The sequence below is a fragment of the Procambarus clarkii genome, chromosome 56 (assembly GCF_040958095.1).
Source record: "Procambarus clarkii isolate CNS0578487 chromosome 56, FALCON_Pclarkii_2.0, whole genome shotgun sequence".
Taxonomy (NCBI): Eukaryota; Metazoa; Arthropoda; class Malacostraca; order Decapoda; family Cambaridae; genus Procambarus; species Procambarus clarkii.
Window position 1 is genome coordinate 14,507,168 of NC_091205.1, and position 21,564 is coordinate 14,528,731.

At 38.4% G+C, this 21,564-nt stretch overlaps 4 protein-coding genes across 5 annotated transcripts in view; 1 reads left to right on the forward strand and 3 right to left on the reverse strand.

Annotated features, from left to right (window-relative positions):
* The first annotated feature begins 1,207 nt into the window (after window positions 1-1,207).
* Window positions 1,208-3,003, forward strand: LOC123770696 (macrophage mannose receptor 1-like). The gene is made up of 4 exons (XM_045762799.2): window positions 1,208-1,458; window positions 1,705-1,879; window positions 2,387-2,489; window positions 2,623-3,003. The coding sequence occupies exons 1-4, from the start codon at window positions 1,228-1,230 to the stop codon at window positions 2,765-2,767; spliced, it is 654 nt and encodes a 217-aa protein (XP_045618755.2). The 5' UTR covers window positions 1,208-1,227; the 3' UTR covers window positions 2,768-3,003.
* Window positions 3,004-6,510: 3,507 nt separating this feature from the next.
* Window positions 6,511-8,584, reverse strand: LOC138353010 (macrophage mannose receptor 1-like). Its single transcript, XM_069305656.1, has 5 exons — window positions 8,443-8,584; window positions 8,003-8,227; window positions 7,593-7,767; window positions 6,975-7,077; window positions 6,511-6,864 (listed from the first exon to the last, which is right to left on the reverse strand). Exons 2-5 carry the CDS (start codon window positions 8,225-8,227, stop codon window positions 6,720-6,722), a joined length of 648 nt encoding a protein of 215 aa, XP_069161757.1. The 5' UTR covers window positions 8,443-8,584; the 3' UTR covers window positions 6,511-6,719.
* Window positions 8,585-12,483: 3,899 nt separating this feature from the next.
* Window positions 12,484-18,798, reverse strand: LOC138353081 (macrophage mannose receptor 1-like). The gene is made up of 5 exons (XM_069305733.1): window positions 18,702-18,798; window positions 14,049-14,273; window positions 13,639-13,813; window positions 13,027-13,129; window positions 12,484-12,893 (listed from the first exon to the last, which is right to left on the reverse strand). The coding sequence occupies exons 1-5, from the start codon at window positions 18,783-18,785 to the stop codon at window positions 12,749-12,751; spliced, it is 732 nt and encodes a 243-aa protein (XP_069161834.1). The 5' UTR covers window positions 18,786-18,798; the 3' UTR covers window positions 12,484-12,748.
* A 293-nt stretch (window positions 18,799-19,091) lies between these two features.
* Window positions 19,092-21,564, reverse strand: part of LOC123770698 (macrophage mannose receptor 1-like) — a 235,825-nt gene continuing 233,352 nt past the window's right edge. For both annotated transcript variants that reach the window (XM_069305735.1, XM_045762801.2), the window contains 4 exons: window positions 20,684-20,896; window positions 20,279-20,453; window positions 19,677-19,779; window positions 19,092-19,490 (listed from right to left, as the gene is read on the reverse strand). In XM_069305735.1, coding sequence (XP_069161836.1) covers window positions 19,346-19,490; window positions 19,677-19,779; window positions 20,279-20,453; window positions 20,684-20,896 — 636 coding nt within the window. In that variant the 3' untranslated portion in view covers window positions 19,092-19,345. The remainder of the gene's footprint in view (window positions 19,491-19,676; window positions 19,780-20,278; window positions 20,454-20,683; window positions 20,897-21,564) is intronic.

A 21,564-nucleotide genomic window follows, 5' to 3' on the forward strand; every position in this document is an offset into this window, starting at 1 on the left:
TAGTTCCAAGTAATGTCCAATCAGGCAACGCCTCTACATGTATTCTTGAAAAAATTAAACATTCCTCAACCCCCTCTATTGAGATGATGTGGTTATGTTGAACAAATTTTTCTCTTCCACCTTAGTGAAGAGTTCTGTATACGTTCTTTTTGGCTGTGAAAGGGGTTAATAAAAAAGATTAACAAGAAAAACTGGTTTCCTAGTTTTGAATATACACATTTTCACAGCGATAAGACCCTTTTATTTTAATTTAAGAATAAAGGTGGACAGTACCAAATACCATAAAAACCCACTACCTTGTTTTCCTTATTACAATTTAAAACTATTATTTCTCTAATAAATAAAATATTCTTTCCAAACTAAGAAAATAGGAAAAATGCGTTACAATCGTAGCAAATTCAGAGAAAAGCACATGCTCTATTTTTAAATATTTGTGTGTCTTGATCATGGAAGAAGCAAGATTTTCTCGCGATAAATACTGTGTTGAGGGAGAGGGAGGCGTCCAAGAACATCCTTGACACTACAGCAGCGAGCAGGTATATAAGGCGTCCGCTGCCTCCCACCAAGTACTTCCACTCCTGCTAAGGTAAGTGTTGGACAGAAGCTGCGAGCAGCGGCCTCTTCACTCCTCAGTGTTTTGAACGTTAGAATTCTCTCTCAGGAGACGCCGTTCTCTTACTGGTTCATCCTATGGTGATATATTGTTGTGTTCACAACACGTCTCTCCCGTGTGACACTGTACTTGTGATGAGCTGGGTTTTGATCAACATTTCCATTATACTGTACAGACAGAACACCTCCATCGTGTACAGTACACCAGTATTTGCCCCAATGTAATAATCATCAGCATATTCTCCTTTTGTCAAGCAGGCCAGCATGTTCAGTTCATGACAAGCAGAATACAATACATTAATACAGCGATATTTAGGCGACGATAGTGATAACGATAGGGGTAATGCACCAAAATATTCTCACTATGACTGAAAATGGTGTTTAGATTGAAAATGTTGTTGACGCGAGTTACTAAAACTAATATAAATGAAATAGTGCTATTAATGTAATAACAAAGCACCAGCCCCATATTGCTTTCCTTTCAGCATTTTATGGCAAGTGTTAAACCAGTTATTTAGCAGAATTTCCTTGACTTATGAGGCCTAGTGGCCTCGACGAGAACAAAGATTTTCGCAGGTCCCCAAATTTTTCTTGAGGATATAATTTCTACTCCAGATGAAGATCCTATTGGTGCTCAGTGTGGTGGCGGTGGTGAGCAGTGAGCTTCCCCCAACACCCTTCAACCGCTTTTCCTCTCAACCAGTCCACCGCCGTCCCCCTCAATCATTCCAACGCCGTCCCCTTCAACCATTCCAAAGGCCATCCTTTGGTGGCGGCTTCCCAACTCGACCAAGGTTCCCGTCTCCACCCAGACCAGCTCCTCAGCCAATTCCATCTAACGTCCCGGTGAGTCTCATTCACGTTCTATCTTACATTAAATTCGTTTAACTATTCCCTATAGCCCTAACACTTAAATTATTTTAACATACAAACTAGATGTAAAATATTTTTTCCATAGTTTAAGATTTTCACAAAACTTGTATCAATATTTTCCATCGTGAATCTAAAACAGGAATTGCAATCTAACTGTGAAGAAATGGAAAAAAAACACAGGATAACTATGACCCTTAAATGCAACATTTGCACCTGTAGGTTGACGAGACATTGGACCGCAGTCAGTACTACTTCTCTTGGAGACACGACAATAGAAGGAAGTACACTGGCGATCAAGCCCATAGTGTGTGCACAAGACTGGGCGGCGGGTGGCAGCCTATTGGCATCAGTTCCAGGGAAGAGATCCAGTTAGTCATTAGAGCTATCGGCAGAGGTTAGTTATTGTTCCTTCTGTTTCTTAATTAGATTAGATATAAATTATATTATACTTTAACTGTATATCATCTTGCATGCGTGTTCCGAAGTCCATGTTGATGCAATTCAAAGTATTAAGAGTGCTTAGCTCTGATAACAAGCCAGCGAATAACTTGTTTCAACAATCATAATTTTTCAGGAAATCTGAGAATACTGAAGATGGTGGTTGTAATTATCATTTCACTTGCACTTTGTGTACTTCAACGTCCTTCAGTTTGAACTATTGTACCGGACAGTAAGGTTTTAAATCTCATACATCTACTGGCAGCCTAATGATTGGCGGGCTTTAACAACCCCCTCCCAGCAACCACGTGAACTATGCCGGTATCCTTGATTTTTCCATCGTGGAAATGCCGAATGTTTTTCTTCAATTACCCCCTGAAGATCAAGGTAAAATTAATATATTCATATTTACTCATAAAACTCTTATTTTCGCTCTGATACAATTATATTTTATGTTTACCAGACAACGTGGAGTACATCTGGACTGGTGGTGTGAGGTCGGGCAGAGGATTTGTATGGCTGAATGGCGAGCCTTTCACTGTTGATGACTGGTCACACACAGGAGGGTAAGTCTTATACTCATGTGAACACACAAACATGTACTTTTGCAGACATATTTAAACTATATTGATGCGGAAGTGTTACACCAACACGCATACACCTACTGTACATGTTCTAAACCATTGTGTTGCGTTACAGACTTGGCCGACCTCAGCCCGACAACCGAGAGAATGGGAACGAGAACTGTCTGTCCGTCCTGAACAACATCTACGGTGATGGCATCAAGTGGCACGACGTGGCCTGTCACCACCCGAAGGCTGTCATCTGCGAGAAGCACATATAACTGTCTCTCCTCTCACACACTCCAACATGACCCTCATGTGATATAATGTGGGAGTGTGACTTCCTCCCGTGTTACAGTCACTGCAGGAAGATCAACGTCTGAGCATAAAGTATGGCGTCTTATCTTCCTACAAAAAGCAAATGTAGCTGCGTACATATGTACTTTAATATTTTCTTCTCTGGCTTTCAAGTAATTTAAAATATTTATTTTTCATATATTTCTGCTTTACGTAAAAAATTATATTGGTAATAAAATAATTATCAGTAAAATGTGTTTACATTATTGTTCCCTTGTTCCGGTATAATGTTTGGAAAAAAAAAAGACTTCCAACGCCTGTATAATATTGAGAATTTCCAGTGTTTTGTAGTCACACTGCCTCTAAACCCCATTACTTTCTATATCCGCATTGCCACCAACGCCTCCAGTAAGGTGAATGCCACAATCCACAATCACCACCAACGTGTTTGATACAATCAGTACATCAAACACTACCGTGAATGTATGTGCCGTTACAATATATTCATTAATATCGTTATCTGCAATATGATATTTCGCGGTGACTTAAGTACCTCCGGTATTGTATAAGGGGGAATTTTTCCCAACTTCTTCTTATCACATCAGCCCATTCCTATGTAGACCAAGCGAGGGTACCGTTATGGGACTATATACCTTATATAGCTATATCAGGAGAGTCGTGATATTGGGTATCCTGCTGTTCCCTTCATCTGAAGCGGTTCACTAGACAAGGACTCGCCAAGCTTGTGTGTGTCCATTAACTAAATTTCCCAACCTGTCCTCAGACACAGTCCATTCCATCCAGCGGTCAACCGCAAGGTCGCATTAATCAATTTTAACGTGTTATTCATTCAAATTAGGAATTTCCTCAAATATAAATTAATATTTGTTATATATCAGCATGCTGTGGATATTTATGCGTTGGTTAGGTTAGGTGTTTAGGTTCTGCTGGTGATTATTTGTATTTGTAGAACGTGGGTGAAGCATTTACATCGTTGTGGTTCGAACAAAAGTCGTCAGCAAAGGACTTGTTCTGGAAGTGTTCGGACGTCATCACTTGTGAGTCGTGTGTAAACTATTTTTCCTTCATAAACAGGGGGTTTGCCGGATACATGGAATGGACTCTGGCCTTTGTTTATGAGGACGGGCTGGAATTTGCACATCTTTCCTCAGTCATTGAGGCAGTGTTTACATTTCTGAAGCAGTTTACGAGCTCCAGAGGCTACGATGTTATTTATATAACAATGGATTGTGATTTATCGAAGCTCACAAAATATTAAACAAATAAAGACTAAATTGCCATGATTGAGGAAAGATGTACAGGTGTACACATAAATGCTTGATGAACCGTAGTCCAGAGGTCATTATTAGGACGGTTTACCACCCAGTGTTAATATAATATGCCAATGGTTTCCTTTCTCTTGAATAGGGAGGAGTGAGATGGTACTGGGGAGTGCAACGCATCCTCCGAATAGACAGTACGTTTTAATACTAAATGTAATAAGTACATTTCCTGACTGCTAGGAATAGTACATAAATACTCTTAATTGTGCTGTTTTATTAAACAATAGAGATTTTATACAAAATCTGAAAATATCCTGAGTTACTTGATAATTTATTGAAAGATTTTAGTTTTGTTTTATTAGTTTTATAAAACTGTAATATCAATATAGCTATAGGTTAGTACCAATTGTAATTAAGAAGCAATAAAATACATGAAGAAGGTTAGGTTAGGTCGAGGTTTAGACAGTACGTTTTAATACTAAATATAATAAGTACATTCCTTACTGTCTGCATAGTACATAAATACACTTAACTGTGCCGTTACATTTACCTCCCCATATATATTGGAGGATGGGCCAGTGAGAATTGGTTCATCGGGTCATAATTCTTCACCAGATGTCCTTGTAAACAACGATTCTCAACTGGTAAACTTAATGACACAGGAGAAGCCATCGTGCAATCCAATTACAGGCTTATAAATTTTAGACCGTTAGGAAGCTTTAGGAAAAGGAAAAAACTTTAATTATATGGAGGCTGCTGATTACTCCATGCGCCTAAAAGACATTATAGGCATGTCAGTTTTCTTTAAAAATCTACAATGTTCGTGCTGTTTTCAGTTGTATTGTCAGGGATTTGGGCGTCATTTACAACGAAAGCTGTCCGGATCTTCCACTGACATGGTGTTTATTGGGATGCTAAACATAGCCTCATCCTAAAAGATCAGTAAGAGGCTATGTATAGCACCCCCCCCCAATAAACAGCATGATAATGAAAAATTAGGACAGCTTCTTTATAGATAATACACAAACCGACAATATTTCTGATATTAACACCAACGTTGAAAATGTTGTAAAGAGAAAGTGACACATGCCCATGCAATCAGCCAAAGCAGATTCGTGCAATTTTATATTTATAAAGAAATGTAAAGTGCCAGTAGCACAAGCACTCAGTGTAGCGTGGTGAAAAAACTAGAATACAGGGAGATACCAGAAGCACTTAAATCACCAGATAAAGCTTCCCTACGCAAGAGAGGGATTAAAGCACTTGGTAAAAATTATAAACCAATCGCGCTAACGTCGCACATAATGAAAGTTTTTGAGACAGTGATCAGGAGTCAGATCTCCAGTTTTATGGAGAACAATGAGCTTTAAAACCCAGGTCAACATGGACATAAAGCCAAAACTGATATAGTACAATAGCTTGCAACAAGACTGGTGTCAGTGCTAAGAGGGTTAACCTACGAACATAGGCTAATGGAACTAAATCTCATAATCCTAGAGGATATTAGGAACAGAGGTAACTTAAAAGATCTTGAGGGGGACATAAGGTGGACAAAAATAGCCTCTTCAGATTGAGAGAAAGCAGGACAACAGGCCAAAAGTGGAAGTTGGAAATGCAAATTAGCTGAGGGCCTAAGGAAGTACTTGTACCCTGCACGGGTTGCTAACAAGACGAATTCTCAAAAAGAAGTTGTGACAGCAACCATCATTTTCGCTCATTTTCGACAAAGAATAGGAAAGTCAAGAGTAGTTAATTTGATACAACAGGTTTATGGCAAATAGGCCTGACATGAAAAGTTAGACCTCACTCCCCCGTAGACGCTGATAAGTAAGCACATTGCCCATTCTATTCAAATCCCTTGTGTTGTCCCGTCTTGAGTGCTGCTCGATACTCGCTTCCCCCTTCACAGCACGAGAATTTACTGAAGTATCAGGAATACAGGGAACATATACGCCACACACAAACACGATGAAACGTCTAATTATTGAGACCATTTCGAAGCTCTCAAAATATACTCCCTAGAAAGGAGAAGAGAAAGGTATCACATAACATATAAGTGGAAAATACTAGATGATTAAGTCCCAAATTTGGACAGCAAAATATCTACATACTGGAGATCAGCAGAAGCCGGGGAAAATTCCCATTATTCACAATATTGGAAGAATTTTAGATACTTTGTGAAACATCGTTTTGTAGATACTGATATTAATGAATAGAGTGCATTCATTGTAGTGTTCAATAGACTGATTGTAGCAAACAAGTTAGTGGTGACTGTGGCATTCAAGTTACTGGAGGTGTTGGTTGTAATGCAGATTTGGAAAGTAAAGGTGTGTAGAGCCAGTGTGGCTGTTTAAAATACTTTAAGCGTTGAAGGTTCAATAGCCGTTAGTAGTGAATTGGAAGTATATATAACATTATAAAAAGGGAACAATAATGCAAACACATCAGACTACTAATATTTTACTGTATATGTTGTATTTCAAAGAAACTGAAATTTATGAACAATAAATATTTTTTAATTATTTCAAAGCCAGAGAGGAAAACATTAAAGTGCATGCAGCCTTTTTTTTCTTTAGTAGGAAGATAAGACGTCACACTTTATGCTCAGACATTGATCTTCCTGGCATGTTGAAGTGTGTGAGAGGAGAGACAGTTATATGTGCTTCTCGCAGATGACAGCCTTCGGGTGGTGACAGGCCACGTCGTGCCACTTGATGCCATCACCGTAGATGTTGTTCAGGACGGACAGACAGTTCTCGTTCCCATTCTCTCGGTTGTCGGGCTGAGGTCGGCCGAGTCTGTAACGCAAAACAATGGTTTAGAAAATGTACAGTAGGTGTATGCATAATGGTATAACACTTTTGCATCAATATACAATTGTGTGTGTTCACATGAGTATAAGACTTACCCTCCTGTGTGTGACCAGTCATCAACAGTGAAAGGCTCGCCATTCACCCATACAAATCCTCTGCCCGACCTCACACCACCAGTCCAGATGTACTCCACGTTGTCTAGTAAACATAAAATAAAAGTAAAATAAAGGTATCAGAGGTAAAATAGGATGAAGTTTCACGAGAAAATATGAATATATTAATCTTAACATCATTTTCAGGGGTAAACAAAAATCCAGCATTTCCAAAATGGAAAAAACACCAATACCAGCAAAGTTCACATGGTTGTTTGGGGCTGCTAAATCCCGCAATCATTAGGCTGCCAATAGAAGTATTAGATTTAAAAACTTTAATGTAGGGCAAAACAATTGTTGAATTACTTGTTCAAGTTAAAAAAGTGCAAGTAGAATGATAATTACGACTTCCAGTGGAAGTTTTCTCAGATTTTTCTGACAAAAAGTAAATAGTGATAGTTGTAAGACAGTTATTCAGTGGCTTGGTCGTATACGCAGCAAAGCAGTGTTAATACTTTGATTTGCATCAACATAGACTAACAAACATGACATCCAATACAGTTAATGTATAATATATTATGTATCTAAGCTAATTAAGGAACAGATATTGGAATAACTAACCTCTGCCGATAGCTCTAATGACTAACTGGATCTCTTCCCTGGAACTGATGCCAATAGGCTGCCACCCGCCGCCCAGGCTTGTGCACACACTATGGGCTTGATCGCCAGTGTACTTCCTTCCATTGTCGTGTCTCCAAGAGAAGTAGTACTGACTGCGGCCCGAGGTCTCGTCAACCTACAGGTGCAAATGTTGCATTTAAGGGTCATAGTTATCCTGTGTTTTTTATCTGTTTACAATTGCATGAAGGCAATTCTTGTTTTAGACATGATGGAATATATTGATACATGTGTGAAAATATTTAAAAAAAAATCACATCTAGTCTATATGTTAAAACAATTTAACAGTACTAGGCCTATAGGCTATAGGGTTAAACGAATACAATGGAAAATTTAACTTCAGTGAAACTCACCGGGACATTAGATGGCTGAGGAGCAGGTCTGGGTGGAGACGGGAACCTTGGTTGAGTTGGGAAGCCGCCACCAAAGGATGGCCTTTGGAATGATTGAACGGGACGGCGTTGGAATGAATGTGGGGGACGGCGGTGGACTGGTCGATTGGAAAATTGGTTGAAGGGTGTTGGGGGAAGCTCACTGCTCACCGCCGCCACTAAACTGAGCACCAATACGATCTTCATCTGGAGTAGAAAATATAATTGGTAACGCCTGTAAATCCTCAAGAACAATTTTTACACCCCTTACAAGCCTGCGGCTTCCTGTTCCTTTCGAGGCCCACTAGGAATGATAGCATATATTATTGTTTTAATAATTTCGTCAACAACATTAATGATATAACGTTCAAAACACTGAGGAGCGAGGAGGCCGCTGCTCGCAGCTTCTGTCCAACACCTACCTTAGCAGGAGTGGAAGTACTTGGTGGGAGGCAGCGGACGCTTTATATACCAGCTCGCTGCTGTAGTGTCAAGGATGTTCTTGGACGCCTCCCTCTCCCTCAACACAGTATAACGAGAAAATCTTGCTTCTTCCATGATCAAGACACATGCACGAACGTTTAAGAATTAAACATTCTTTTCTTTTACATTTTTACGATTACAATGTTTTACCTAGTAATTTTCTAGTGCAGTTTGACAAGAACATTTGTGTATATTACAGAAACAATTTGTCTGAAAATGTAATTATGAAAATAAATTAGAGGGTGTTTCATACGATTTGCTAATGATGAACGTCTTTATTCTTCATAATATAAAGTCTTAACGCAGTCAAGAAATATGAACATTTACTCAGAACTAGGAACATAGCTTTTCTCGATACTTTTTCTTAAAGTCTTGCACAGGTATAAGGAAAGTGTGCATAACCCTTCCTGAAGGTGAAGATAAAAATATATTCAACATAATTACATCATCTCACCAAAGAGCAGCAGAGACGATTTAATTTTTTGGAGGTTATTTTATATAAATATTATATATACTCCTGAAAGATATAATAACACAATCATTGTAAAAGCTGATTTTTCTTTCAGTAAATTGTGCGTCTATAGATTAGGTTTCTTAATTGTACATGTGTAAGCGTGGAGAGGAGGGGAGAAATAGCCTAAGCTATTCTATTCCTTTCAGATATATATTTTACTGTCTCAATAGGCGTGCTTGAACTTGTGTTAGCATGATAATGTGGCGTTGAATTGACACAATAAACTTGAGACGATTGGGTAAAGAATGTTCTCCTCAAATGTGTACAATTACAGAAATTCGCAGGATGGCTTTTTAATGAGAGCATTTATTGCTTAACATTATAAAGACTTGCGTAGATTGCTTTAATAAAGTGCAAATCTAAAAGTTAACATCCCAAATATATGTATTTTTTATTTTTACCGAGATTCACCTATAAGGGTTCCTAACACTGCAAACTGTCTCGTACATACAGCAATGAAGCACGTCAATGATTAGGCAAGTACAACTCAAACCGAACTTGCAGGCATCTACCTTGCCACTGAATTTATAGAAGACAAGGACAGTGGAGTTATTAATTGTGACTCGCAGAGTGCACTCCTGGCACTGAACGCACATAGTAGTGACACCCAGCAAATAGTCAGTGATTTTCGAATGAATGTTTTTAGCTGCTAAAGAAAGCAGATTTGAAATTAAATTCCTATGGATACCATTACATGTTGGCATCTCAAGGCATGATACTGTTGATATGCCTGCAAAGATAGCCAGTAGTAGAAATTGATATGGGTGTTTCACTAGCAGTGACAAAGAGAATACTTAAACATACATCTAATGAAGATCTCACTGACCTAACAAATTCACAAAGACCAGAAAGTTGTAACAATTAAATATTATGATAGATATCGTGAGATGACATTCACATATGGAACTAATAGAGCAAGAACTCCGCAATGTAATGTCAAAGTTGCCAGAATACGCCTGGGATATAGACGTATCTGGCAGCTCTTCATCGAGTGTCCCGAGTGGCCGGCACGTTTACTTTGAAAAAATTAGAGTGCTCAGAGCAGGCTACTTTAATGGCCTGAATGTCTATGCATTCAAACCCAAATGTCGAGTACACAATGTGTCAACTTTGTGAAAGAGAAAACATGCACTCACTTGAACATTATATTGTAGAATGTCCCATATTGACTGACTTTCACCCTCCTGGGCTGAGGTATGCTGAACTCTTATTATATGAGTACTGGAACACTTTATGATATATTGGACTCGTACCCTAGACTAACCATGTAATGTAACTATATAACCTGAGCTTGTAAAAGCATCTTAATCACCTTCAGTGGTTAGGTTCTTAATTGCACACTAGTTTCTTTGTCAGCTATCTCACCCTGTCAGTAAGAGACAAATATATGTGCATGTATGTGTGTGTGTATGTATGTATGTATGTGTATAAAGTATATGTGGAAGCTGATCAGAATTACATTTCACCATTATAAATTCACATTAATGCATTCATAAATCTGTGTATCAATGTATATACGTATGTAGCTTAGCCTAACATTTTAAAAGCACTACGATCACCTTCTGTGGTTGTTCAATAAATCTCTGAACTGTAAGTTTGACAAATCTCTCACCCTGTTCATGGAGGACAGAAGAAAATGTATAAATATGCTAGTTAGCATTGTAATGTTTGGCCACGTCTGTGGTAGAAAATAATAATAATACAAAAAAAAAACTGAAAACTGTACAAGGCTCTGGCGGATATTGGGTTTGGATTAGCGAAAAAAATCGTGGGTATGATAATGCAATAGATCTGCGAATTTTGCGAGAACTTCCCGTAATTGAACAACGGGGATATGCGAATCTGGATTTCAGAACATGTTTAGAATTTATCAAAGACCCATTTCAACATCTATTATCTGAATAAGTTTAAAGCTAAACATGGCATTCCTTCAAATTAAACATGGAGCTTCCATTAACACATTATTCTCGCTAAAAATAAGTTTTAAAAATGTTATGTTGATGTCTAAAGATAAAAGGCATCACTCTGAGAGAATGTGTGTTGATGCAGGCATATTAGAAATAAACTTTAACTGAAACCTGTGACTTTTAGAGTTAATATTTGTGACACTTTTAGCAAGATCACATAAACAAGAAAACTGTAAAAAATAACAGTAAATTGGCGGGTAACCAGAACTTTGCCCCGAGAAAAAAAAGGCGTCAGAAAAGTGAAATATAGAAATCTCTGCTATTACGTAGACTAACCCACCTGGGATGATACGATATACTAACTGGTGTGAGAAACGACAGCAAGTACCTAATGTTGTAGGGGAAAATAAAGTTCGCAAGAAGATGTAAAGGTAAAACGTTACTGTAACATGCGGTTGTTAACTTCGATGGAACTCCCTACAGTTTGCATCTCAACATTGTTACGTGACCCCTAATGAGGGGATAATTGGTTAGAAAGAGGTGAACTGTTATTGTATATTAGTTAATTATGGTTTAGCTTGGAGCAGCTTTACTGCTCCCAGCTAAACAATAACTAGTTTGACTTCATCAAACACATTAACAGGAAGGCGACTGAAGCCTTAATGTGACAACAATTTTGTAACTCGATACAGGCGAACTAGTTACAGCATAAACTAATTTCGCATAAACGGAATGGAGGAGGTAGATTTGTGTCCAATGCTTATTTACCTGGTTATTGTTATAGACGATATTCGAGGACCTATTCGACAATAACTCGCTTACTGCTCGCTTGCTCGCTCTCTCTCCAGTGCGTATAATATGTGTCTCTTTGTAGCACGTGACACTGTGTGTCACTATCAGTGCGTATCACAACCAGTGGCAGGTTGGGACACGTGATCGCGACTGACTGGGAAGATCAGAGATAAATGAGTATGGGGGACATGTAAACTGTTTCAGAAGTGCAAAATAAGCCTCCATGGTTGAGGAAAGATGTAGCAAATTCCTGTAAATGGACACGTAAATGCTTGGTGAATCCCGGCTCTGGTGAACTCCTCGAGGTGAAGGAAACAGCTGGATGCCCGATATCCTGACTCTCTCCTGACATCGCTAAGATATATAAGCCTATAGCAGCACCCCTGCTTGACCTACGTAACTGGCCTTTACGAATTGCAGAAGATGGGGGGAAATCCATCCTTTCACAATATTGGAGATACTTTCGTCACTTTAGGAAATATCTTATTGAAGATACTAATATTAATGAATATAGTGCATTCACGGTTTTATTTAATGTACTAATTGTATCATACGAGTTGGAAGTGATTGTTGCATTCAAGTTACTCGAGGCATTGGAGATAATGTAGGAATGGAAAGTAAAAGTGTTTAGAGGCCGTGTGACTGTATAAAACACTGAAAGTGCCGAAGGTTCTACAGGCGTTGGATATACTAGATTGGTATTTAGATCAAGGCGAGAAAACGCCGACGTCATAACAACAGAACAAAGGAACAATAATGTAAACATAACAGACTACTAATATTTTATTGCCAAAGTAATATGAAAACTGAAATTTATATTCATAATTAATAAATACATATTTAAAAATATTTGAAGGTCAAAGAAGAAAATATTTAAGTACATATGTGCACAGCGGTGTTTTGTTTCTGAAGACGATGTACTTCATGCTTTCAGACATTGATCTTCCTGCAGTGACTGTAACACGGGAGGAAGTCACACTCCCACATTATATCACATGATGGTCATGTTGGAGTGTGTGAGAGAAGAGACAGTTATATGTGCTTCTCGCAGATGACAGCCTTCGGGTGGTGACAGGCCACGTCGTGCCACTTGATGCCATCACCGTAGATGTTGTTCAGGACGGACAGACAGTTCTCGTTCCCATTCTCTCGGTTGTCAGGCTGAGGTCGGCCAAGTCTGTAACGTAACACAATGTTGTAAAGTATGTACAGTAGGTGTATGCGTATTGGTATAATACTTTTGCATCAATATAGTTTTAATATGTCTGCAAATGTACAATTGTGTGTGTTCACATGAGTATAAGACTTACCCTCCTGTGTGTGACCAGTCATCAACAGTGAAAGGCTCGCCATTCACCCATACAAATCCTCTGCCCGACCTCACACCACCAGTCCAGATGTACTCCACGTTGTCTGGTAAACATAAAATAAAGTTATATCAGAGGTAAAATAGGATGAAGTTTCACGAGAAAATATGAATATATTAATCTTAACATCATTTTCAGGGGTAAACAAAAATCCAGCATTTCCAAAATGGAAAAAAACACCAATACCAGCAAAGTTCACATGGTTGTTTGGGGCTGCTAAATCCCGCAATCATTAGGCTGCCAGTAGAAGTATTAGATTTAAAAACCTTACTGTTCGGCAAAACAGTTGTTGAATTACTTGTTCAAGTTTAAAAAGTGCAAGTAGAATGATAATTAGGACTTCCAGTGGAAGTTTTTTCAGATTTTTCTGACAAAAAGAAAATAGTGATACTTGAAAGACAGTTATTCAGTGACTTGGTGGTATACCCAGCAAAGCAGTGTTAATCCTTTGATTTGCATCAACATAGACTAACAAACATGACATCCACTATACAGTTAATGTATAACATAATAAGTATCTAAACTATTTAGGGAACAGATATTGGAATAACTAACCTCTGCCGATAGCTCTAATGACTAACTGGATCTCTTCCCTGGAACTGATGCCAATAGGCTGCCACCCGCCGCCCAGTCTTGTGCACACACTATGGGCTTGATCGCCAGTGTACTTCCTTCCATTGTCGTGTCTCCAAGAGAAGTAGTACTGACTGCGGTCCAAGGTCTCGTCAACCTACAGGTGCAAATGTTGCATTTAAGGATCATAGTTATCCTGTGTTTTTTATCTGTTTACAATTGCATGAAGGCAATTCCTGTTTTAGACATGATGGAATATATTGATACATGTGTGAAAATATTTAAAAAAAAATCACATCTAGTCTATATGTTAAAACAATTTAACAGTACTAGGCCTATAGGCTATAGGGTTAAATGAATATAATGGAAAATTTAACTTCAGTAAAACTCACCGGGACATTAGATGGCTGAGGAGCAGGTCTGGGTGGAGACGGGAACCTTGGTTGAGTTGGGAAGCCGCCACCAAAGGATGGCCTTTGGAATGATTGAACGGGACGGCGTTGGAATGAATGTGGGGGACGGCGGTGGACTGGTCGATTGGAAAATTGGTTGAAGGGTGTTGGGGGAAGCTCACTGCTCACCGCCGCCACTAAACTGAGCACCAATACGATCTTCATCTGGAGTAGAAAATATAATTGGTAACGCCTGTAAATCCTCAAGAACAATTTTTGCACCCCTAACAAGCCTGCGGCTTCCTGTTCCTTTCGAGGTCCACTAGGAATGATAGGATATTTAATAGCATATATTATTGTTTTAATAATTTCGTCAACAACATTAACGATATAACGTTCAAAACACTGAGGAGCGAGGAGGCCGCTGCTCGCAGCTTCTGTCCAACACCTACCTTAGCAGGAGTGGAAGTACTTGGTGGGAGGCAGCGGACGCCTTATATACCAGCTCGCTGCTGTAGAGTCAAGGATGTTCCTGGACGCCTCCCTCTCCCTCAACAAAGTATAACGAGAAAATCTTGCTTCTTCCATGATCAAGACACATGCACGAACGTTTAAGAATTAAACATTCTTTTCTTTTACATTTTTACGATTACAATTTGTTTTACCTAGTAATTTTCTAGTGCAGTTTGACAAGAACATTTGTGTATATTACAGAAACAATTTGTCTGAAACTGTAATTATGAAAATAAAGTAGTGGGTGTTTCATACGATTTGCTAATGATGAACGTCTTTATTCTTCATAATATAAAGTCTTTACGCAGTCAATATGAACATTTATTCAGAACTAGGAACATGGCTTTTCTGGATACTTTTCCTTAAAGTCTTGCACAGGTATAAGGAAAGTGTGCATAACCCTTCCTGAAGGTGAAGAAAAAAATATATTCAACATAATTACATCATCTCACCAAAGAGCAGCGGAGACGATTTAATTTTTTGGAGGTTATTTTATATAAATATTATATATATATATATTATATATATATATATATATATATATATATATATATATATATATATATATATATATATATATACTCCTGAAAGATATTATTAATAGGAACGTTATCCCCCACAGACACAAATAAGAAGATAAATTTACTACAAAAGCAAGACGACGACCAACCTACTCGTGAAGAACTCTCCAGACACCTAACAGAATGCCTTAAAAGAGACCAACGTCGTCTATGCCTTCACATGCCCACTTTGGAACTGTCAGCCCCAAAGATCTCAGTATATAGGCAAGACAACAACGACTCTCTCTAGGCGATTAACAATGCACAAACAACAGGGCTACAAGGAGCATGTATTCTCACTCAACCAGATTATCACCAGAGAAATCTTAACAAGCAACACGGAAATCATTGATAGATACATCGACAACAAGAGACTCGACATCATCGAGACCCTACACATTAAAAAGTCAAAACCAGCAATCCACAGCCAATTAACACACAATTACATTCTACCCACTTCAAGACCCCGAACCAACACAGAAGCAAGAAGACAGAACACGTAATTAATATAACACACCTTATATTACCCGATCACTGGCCTGTTAGGCTCGAATACTAAGGTGCGAAGATTCTAAAGACTGAAAATTATTGTACACGCAACTCATGTAAACAGAATTTAGGTGTTTATTTGGTGCTGAGATTTCAATTCGTTTGTGAGAGAATTTAGCCTACAGAACTTGCGAGCGTGTCGCATTATCAGACCTCGGGGCCTGCATTGTGCATTTTTTAAAAATGCCTTAATATCAAGTTATTTAAAAGTTGCCTACTTTAACCAAAATATAAAATACGCATATATGAGTCCCATTATTAGACTTTGGGAGGGGTAATTTTCAGAAATATCTCGGATGCAAGTATGAGAAAGATATGTAATTGATTTGTGTGTTCTTTTTTAACGAATTGACAGTGCCGTATCAATCTCAGAAAAGTTGTGAACTTCGTTGGTGCCGCACATAATAACACAATCATTGTAAAAGCTGATTTTTCCTTCAGTAAATTGTGCGTTTATAGAATCGGTTCCTTAATTGTACATGTGTGAGCGTGGAGAGGAGGGGAGAAATAGCCTAAGCTACTCGATCCCTTTCATATATATATTATATTGTCTCAATAAGCGTGCTTGAACTTGCGTGAGCATGATAATGTGGTGTTGAATTGACACAATAAACTTGCGACGTTTGGGTGAAGAATGTTCTCCTCAAATGTGTACAATTACAGAAATTCGCAGGATGGCTTTTTAATGAAAGCATTTATTGCTTAACATTATAAAGACTTGCGTAGATTGCTTTAATAAAGTGCAAATCTAAAAGTTAACATCTCCAATATATGTATTTTTTATTTTTACTGAGATTCACCTGTAAGAGTTCCTAACACTGCAAACTGTCTCGTACATACAGCAATGAAGCACGTCAATGATTAATGAAGTACAACTCAAACCGAACTTGCAGGCATCTACCTTGCCACTGAATTTATAAAAGACAAGGACAGTAAACTTGTATATTGTGACTCGCAGAATGCACTCCTGGCACTGAACGCACATAGTAGTGACACCCAGCAAATAGTCAGTGATATTCGAATGGATGTTTTAGCTGCTAAAGAAAGCAGATTTGAAATTAAATTCCTATGGATACCATTACATGTTGGCATCTCAAGGCATGACACTGTTAATATGCTTGCAAAGACAGCCAGTAGAAAACCAGTAGTAGAAATTGATATGGGTGTTTCACTAGCAGTGACAAAGAGAATACTTAAACAAATACCTAATGAAGATCTCACTGACCTAACAAATTCACAAAGACCAGAAAGTTGTAACAATTAAATATTATGATAGATATCGTGAGGAGACATTCACATATGGAACTAATAAAGCAAGAACTCCGCAATGTGATGTCATAGTTGCCAGAATACGCCTGGGATATAGACGTATCTGGCAGCTCTCTCAAAACCCAAATGTCGAGTACACAATGTGTCAACTTTGTGAAAGAGAAAACATGCACTCACTTGAACATTATATTGTAGAATGTTCCATATTGCCTGACTTTCGCCCTCCTGGGCTGAGGTATGCTGAACTCTAACTACTATATGAGTACTGGAACACTTGATGATATATTGGACTTGTACCCTAGATTAACCATGTAACGTAACTATATAACCTGAGCTTGTAAAAGCATCTTAATCACCTTCAGTGGTTAGGTTCTTAATTGGACACTAGTTTCTTTGTCAACTATCTCACCCTGTCAGAGTAAAAGAGACAAATATATGTGCATGTATGTGTGTGTATGTGTATGTATGTGTGTGTGTATGTGTATGTATGTGTGTGTGTATGTGTATAAAGTATATGTGGTAGCTGATCAGAATTACATTTCACCATTATAAATTCACATTAATCCATTCATAAATCTGTGTATCTATGTATATACGTATGTAGCTTAGCCTAACATTTTAAAAGCACTACGATCACCTTCTGTGGTTGTTCAATAAATTTCTGAACTGTAAGTTTGACAAATCTCTCACCCTGTCCATGGAGGACAGAAGGAAATATATATATGTTGGTTAGCATTGTAATGTTTGGCCACGTCTGTGGTAGAATATAATAATAATAATAATAAAAAAACTGCAAACTGTACAAGGCTCTGGTGGATATTGGGTTTGGATTAGCAAAAGAAAATCGTGGGTATGATAATGCAATAGATCTGCGAATTTTGCGAGAACTTCCCGTAATTGAACAACGGGAATATGCGAATTTGGATTTCAAAACATGTTAGTTTAGAATTTATCAAAGACCCATTTCAACATATACAATCTGTATAAGTTTAAAGTTAAACATGGCATCCCTTCAAATTAAACATGGAGCTTCCATTAACACATTATTCTCGCTAAAAATAAGTTTTAAAAATGTTATGTTGATGTCTAAAGATAAAAGGCATCACTCTGAGAGAATGTTAGTGCTGATGCAGGCATATTAGTAATAAACTTTAACTGAAACCTGTGACTTTTAGAGTTAATATTTGTGACACTTTTAGCAAGATCACATAAACAAGAAAACTGTAAAAGAATAACAGTAAATTGGCGGGTAACCAGAACTTTGCCCCGAGAAAAAAAAAGGTGTCAGAAAAGTGAAATATAGAAATCTCTGCTTTTACGTAGACTAACCCACCTGGGATGATACGATATCCTAACTGGTGTGAGAAGCGACAGCATGTACCTAATGTTGTAGGGGAAAATAAAGTTCGCAAGAAGCTGTAAAGGTAAAACGTTACTGTAACATGCGGTTGTTAACTTCGATGGAACTCCCTACAGTTTGCATCTCAACACTGTTACGTGACCCCTAATAAGGGGACAATTGGTGAAAATGAGGTGAGCTGTTATTGTATGTTAGTTAATTATTGTTTAGCTGGGAACAGTAAAGCTGCTCCCAGCTAAACAATAATTAACTAGTTTGACTTTATCAAGCACAGTAGCAGGAAGGCGACTGAAGCCTTTATGTGACAGCAATTTTGTAACTCGATACAGGCGAACTAGTTACAGCATAAACTAATTCCGCTTAAACGGAATGAAGGTAGATTCGTGTCCAGTGCTTAGTTACCTGGTTATTGTTATAGACGATAGTCGATGACCTATTCGACAATAACTCGCTTATTGCTCGCTCTCTCTTCAGTATGTATAACATGTGTCTCTTTGTAGCACGCGACACTGTGTGCCACTATCAGTGCGTATCACTACAGGTTAGTGATACGCACAGATAAGTGTCCCACTGACAGGTTAGTGTTCCAGTGGCAGGTTGGGACACGTGATCGCGACTGACTGGGAAGATCAGGGATGAGTATGGAGGAATGGGGACATGTAAACTGTTTAAGAAGTGCAAAATAAGCCTCCAAGATTGAGGAAAGATGTAACAAGTGGAAACGTAAATGCATAAATGTAAATCGCAGACATCGTAACAACGGAACAAAGGAGCAATAATGTAAACATAACAGACTGCTAATATTTTATTGCCTATGTAACTCTTATGAAAACTGAAATTTATATTCACAATAAATAAATATTTAAAATTATTTGAAAGCCAGAGAAGAAAATATTCATGTGCATAGCGGTGTTTTGTTTCTGTAGACGACGTACTTTATATTCTCAGACATTGATCTTCCTGCAGTGACTGTAACAAGGGAGGAAGTCACACTCCCACACGATCTCCGATGACGGGCATGTTGGAGTGTGTGAGAGGAGAGACAGTTATATGTGCTTCTCGCAGATGACGGGCTTCAGGTGGTGACAGGCCACGTCGTGCCACTTGATGCCATCACCGTAGAAGTTGTTCAGGACGGATAGACAGTTCTCAATCCCATCCTCTCTGTTATCGGGCTGAGGTATGCGGAATCTGTAACAATAGGATATAATACATACGCAATAAGTACATGTGTGTTTGTGTAATATTCTCTCATGAATATAATTTGTGTGCCTGAATTGACTGTAGATTTTTTTTCGCACCTAAATGGTCATTTTCTATAATATTTCTTTGCACATATCCATGCTTGTGTTCACGTGTGAGTATAATAAGACTTACCCTCCTGTGTGTGACCAGTCATCAACAGTGAAAGGCTCGCCATTCAGCCATACAAATCCTCTGCCCGACCTCACACCACCAGTCCAGATGTACTCCACGTTGTCTGGTAAACATAAAATATAGTTAAAACGAAGCCAAGATATAGTTTCATGAGTAAATATGAATATATTAATTTCAGCATTTTCAGAGATAAAGAAACGTAAAAAATAGAAAAAACAGCACTTCGAGAATGGGAGACGCAGCCACAACAAAGGTTCACATGCTTGCAAAGTTCTTGTAAGCCGTGATCATTACGTTCTTGTGAAGGTATTAGAACTAAACCCCTAATGTCGGGCACAACAATGAAAACTGAAGAACTCTTATTCAAGTTAAAAAATTGAAGTAAAATCCCTATTACGATAACAAGCGTAAGTTTCCAGTTTGTTCTTAAAAAATGGTGACAGATGAAGGACAGGTATTCACTGGCTTGGTCGTCAACTGAGCTAAGCACTTAATACTTTGACTCGTATCAACGTAGTCTTCCACAATACGAAATACAAGGTGATTTACAGGTAAAACATAATATATATCTAAATTAAGGAAAAGACATTGGAATAGCTAACCTCTGCCGACTGCTCTAATGACTAATTCGATCTCTTCCCTGGAACTGATGCCAATAGGCTGCCACCCGCCGCCCAGTCTTGTGCACACACTATGGGCTTGATCGCCAGTGTACTTCCTTCCATTGTCGTGTCTCCAAGAGAAGTAGTACTGACTGCGGCCCGAGGTCTCGTCAACCTACAGGTGCAAATGTTGTATTTTAGGGTCATAGTTATCATTTGATTTTAATTTGCATTCAATTGTATGTAAAATTCCATGAAAAATACCGACAAGTTGTGTGGAAATAGTGAAAATTTTAAAAATATTCGCATCTAATCTACATATGTTAATAGTTTAACACAGTGCTGTTTATGTAGGGAATACTGTTCATCGAATATAATGTAAAATAGAATGTGAATGAGACTCACCGGGACGTTAGATGGAATAGGCCGAGGAGCTGGTCTGGGTGGAGATGGGAAGCCGCCACCGAAGGATGGCCTTTGGAATGACTGAGAGGGACGGCGGTGGAATGATTGAGAGGGACGGCGGTGGAATGATTGAGAGGGAAAGCGGTTGAAGGGTGTTGGGGGAAGCTCACTGCTCACCGCCACCACCACACTGAGCAACACCACGACCTTCATCTGGAGAGGGAATTATTATTGGTAAAGCCTGTACATCCCCAGGGAAAATGTATAGGGACCTTGTACAAGCCTGGGGCTTCTGTTCTCGTCGAAGCCACTAGGTATGATGACAGGGAAATTCTATCAAATGACTGGTTTAACACTTACCAAAAATTGCTGAAAGGAAAGACATTATGAGTGCTGATACTTTGTTACTACATTAACAGCGCTATTTCATATTATACATTACTGCTTTAGTAACTCGTGTCAACAACATTTTCAAGCTAAGCACCATTTTGAGCACCATAATATTTTGGTGCATTACCCCCCATCGTTATCACTATCGTCGCCTAAATGTCACTATTTTATGTTGCTTGCCATGAGCTAAACATGTTGGCCTGTTTGACAAAAGGTGAATATACTGATGATTATACACCTAGGATAACCGTGTATAAAATATAATACAGTATAAATATTATTATATATATATATATATTGGTATATAAAATTATACTGGCGTACTGGACACGATGGAGGTGTTCTGTCTGTACAGTATAATGGAAATGTTGATCAAAACCCAGCTCATCACAAGTACAGTGTCACACGGGAGAGACGTGTTGTGAACACAACAATATATCACCATAGGATGAACCAGTAAGAGAACGGCGTCTCCTGAGAGAGAATTCTAA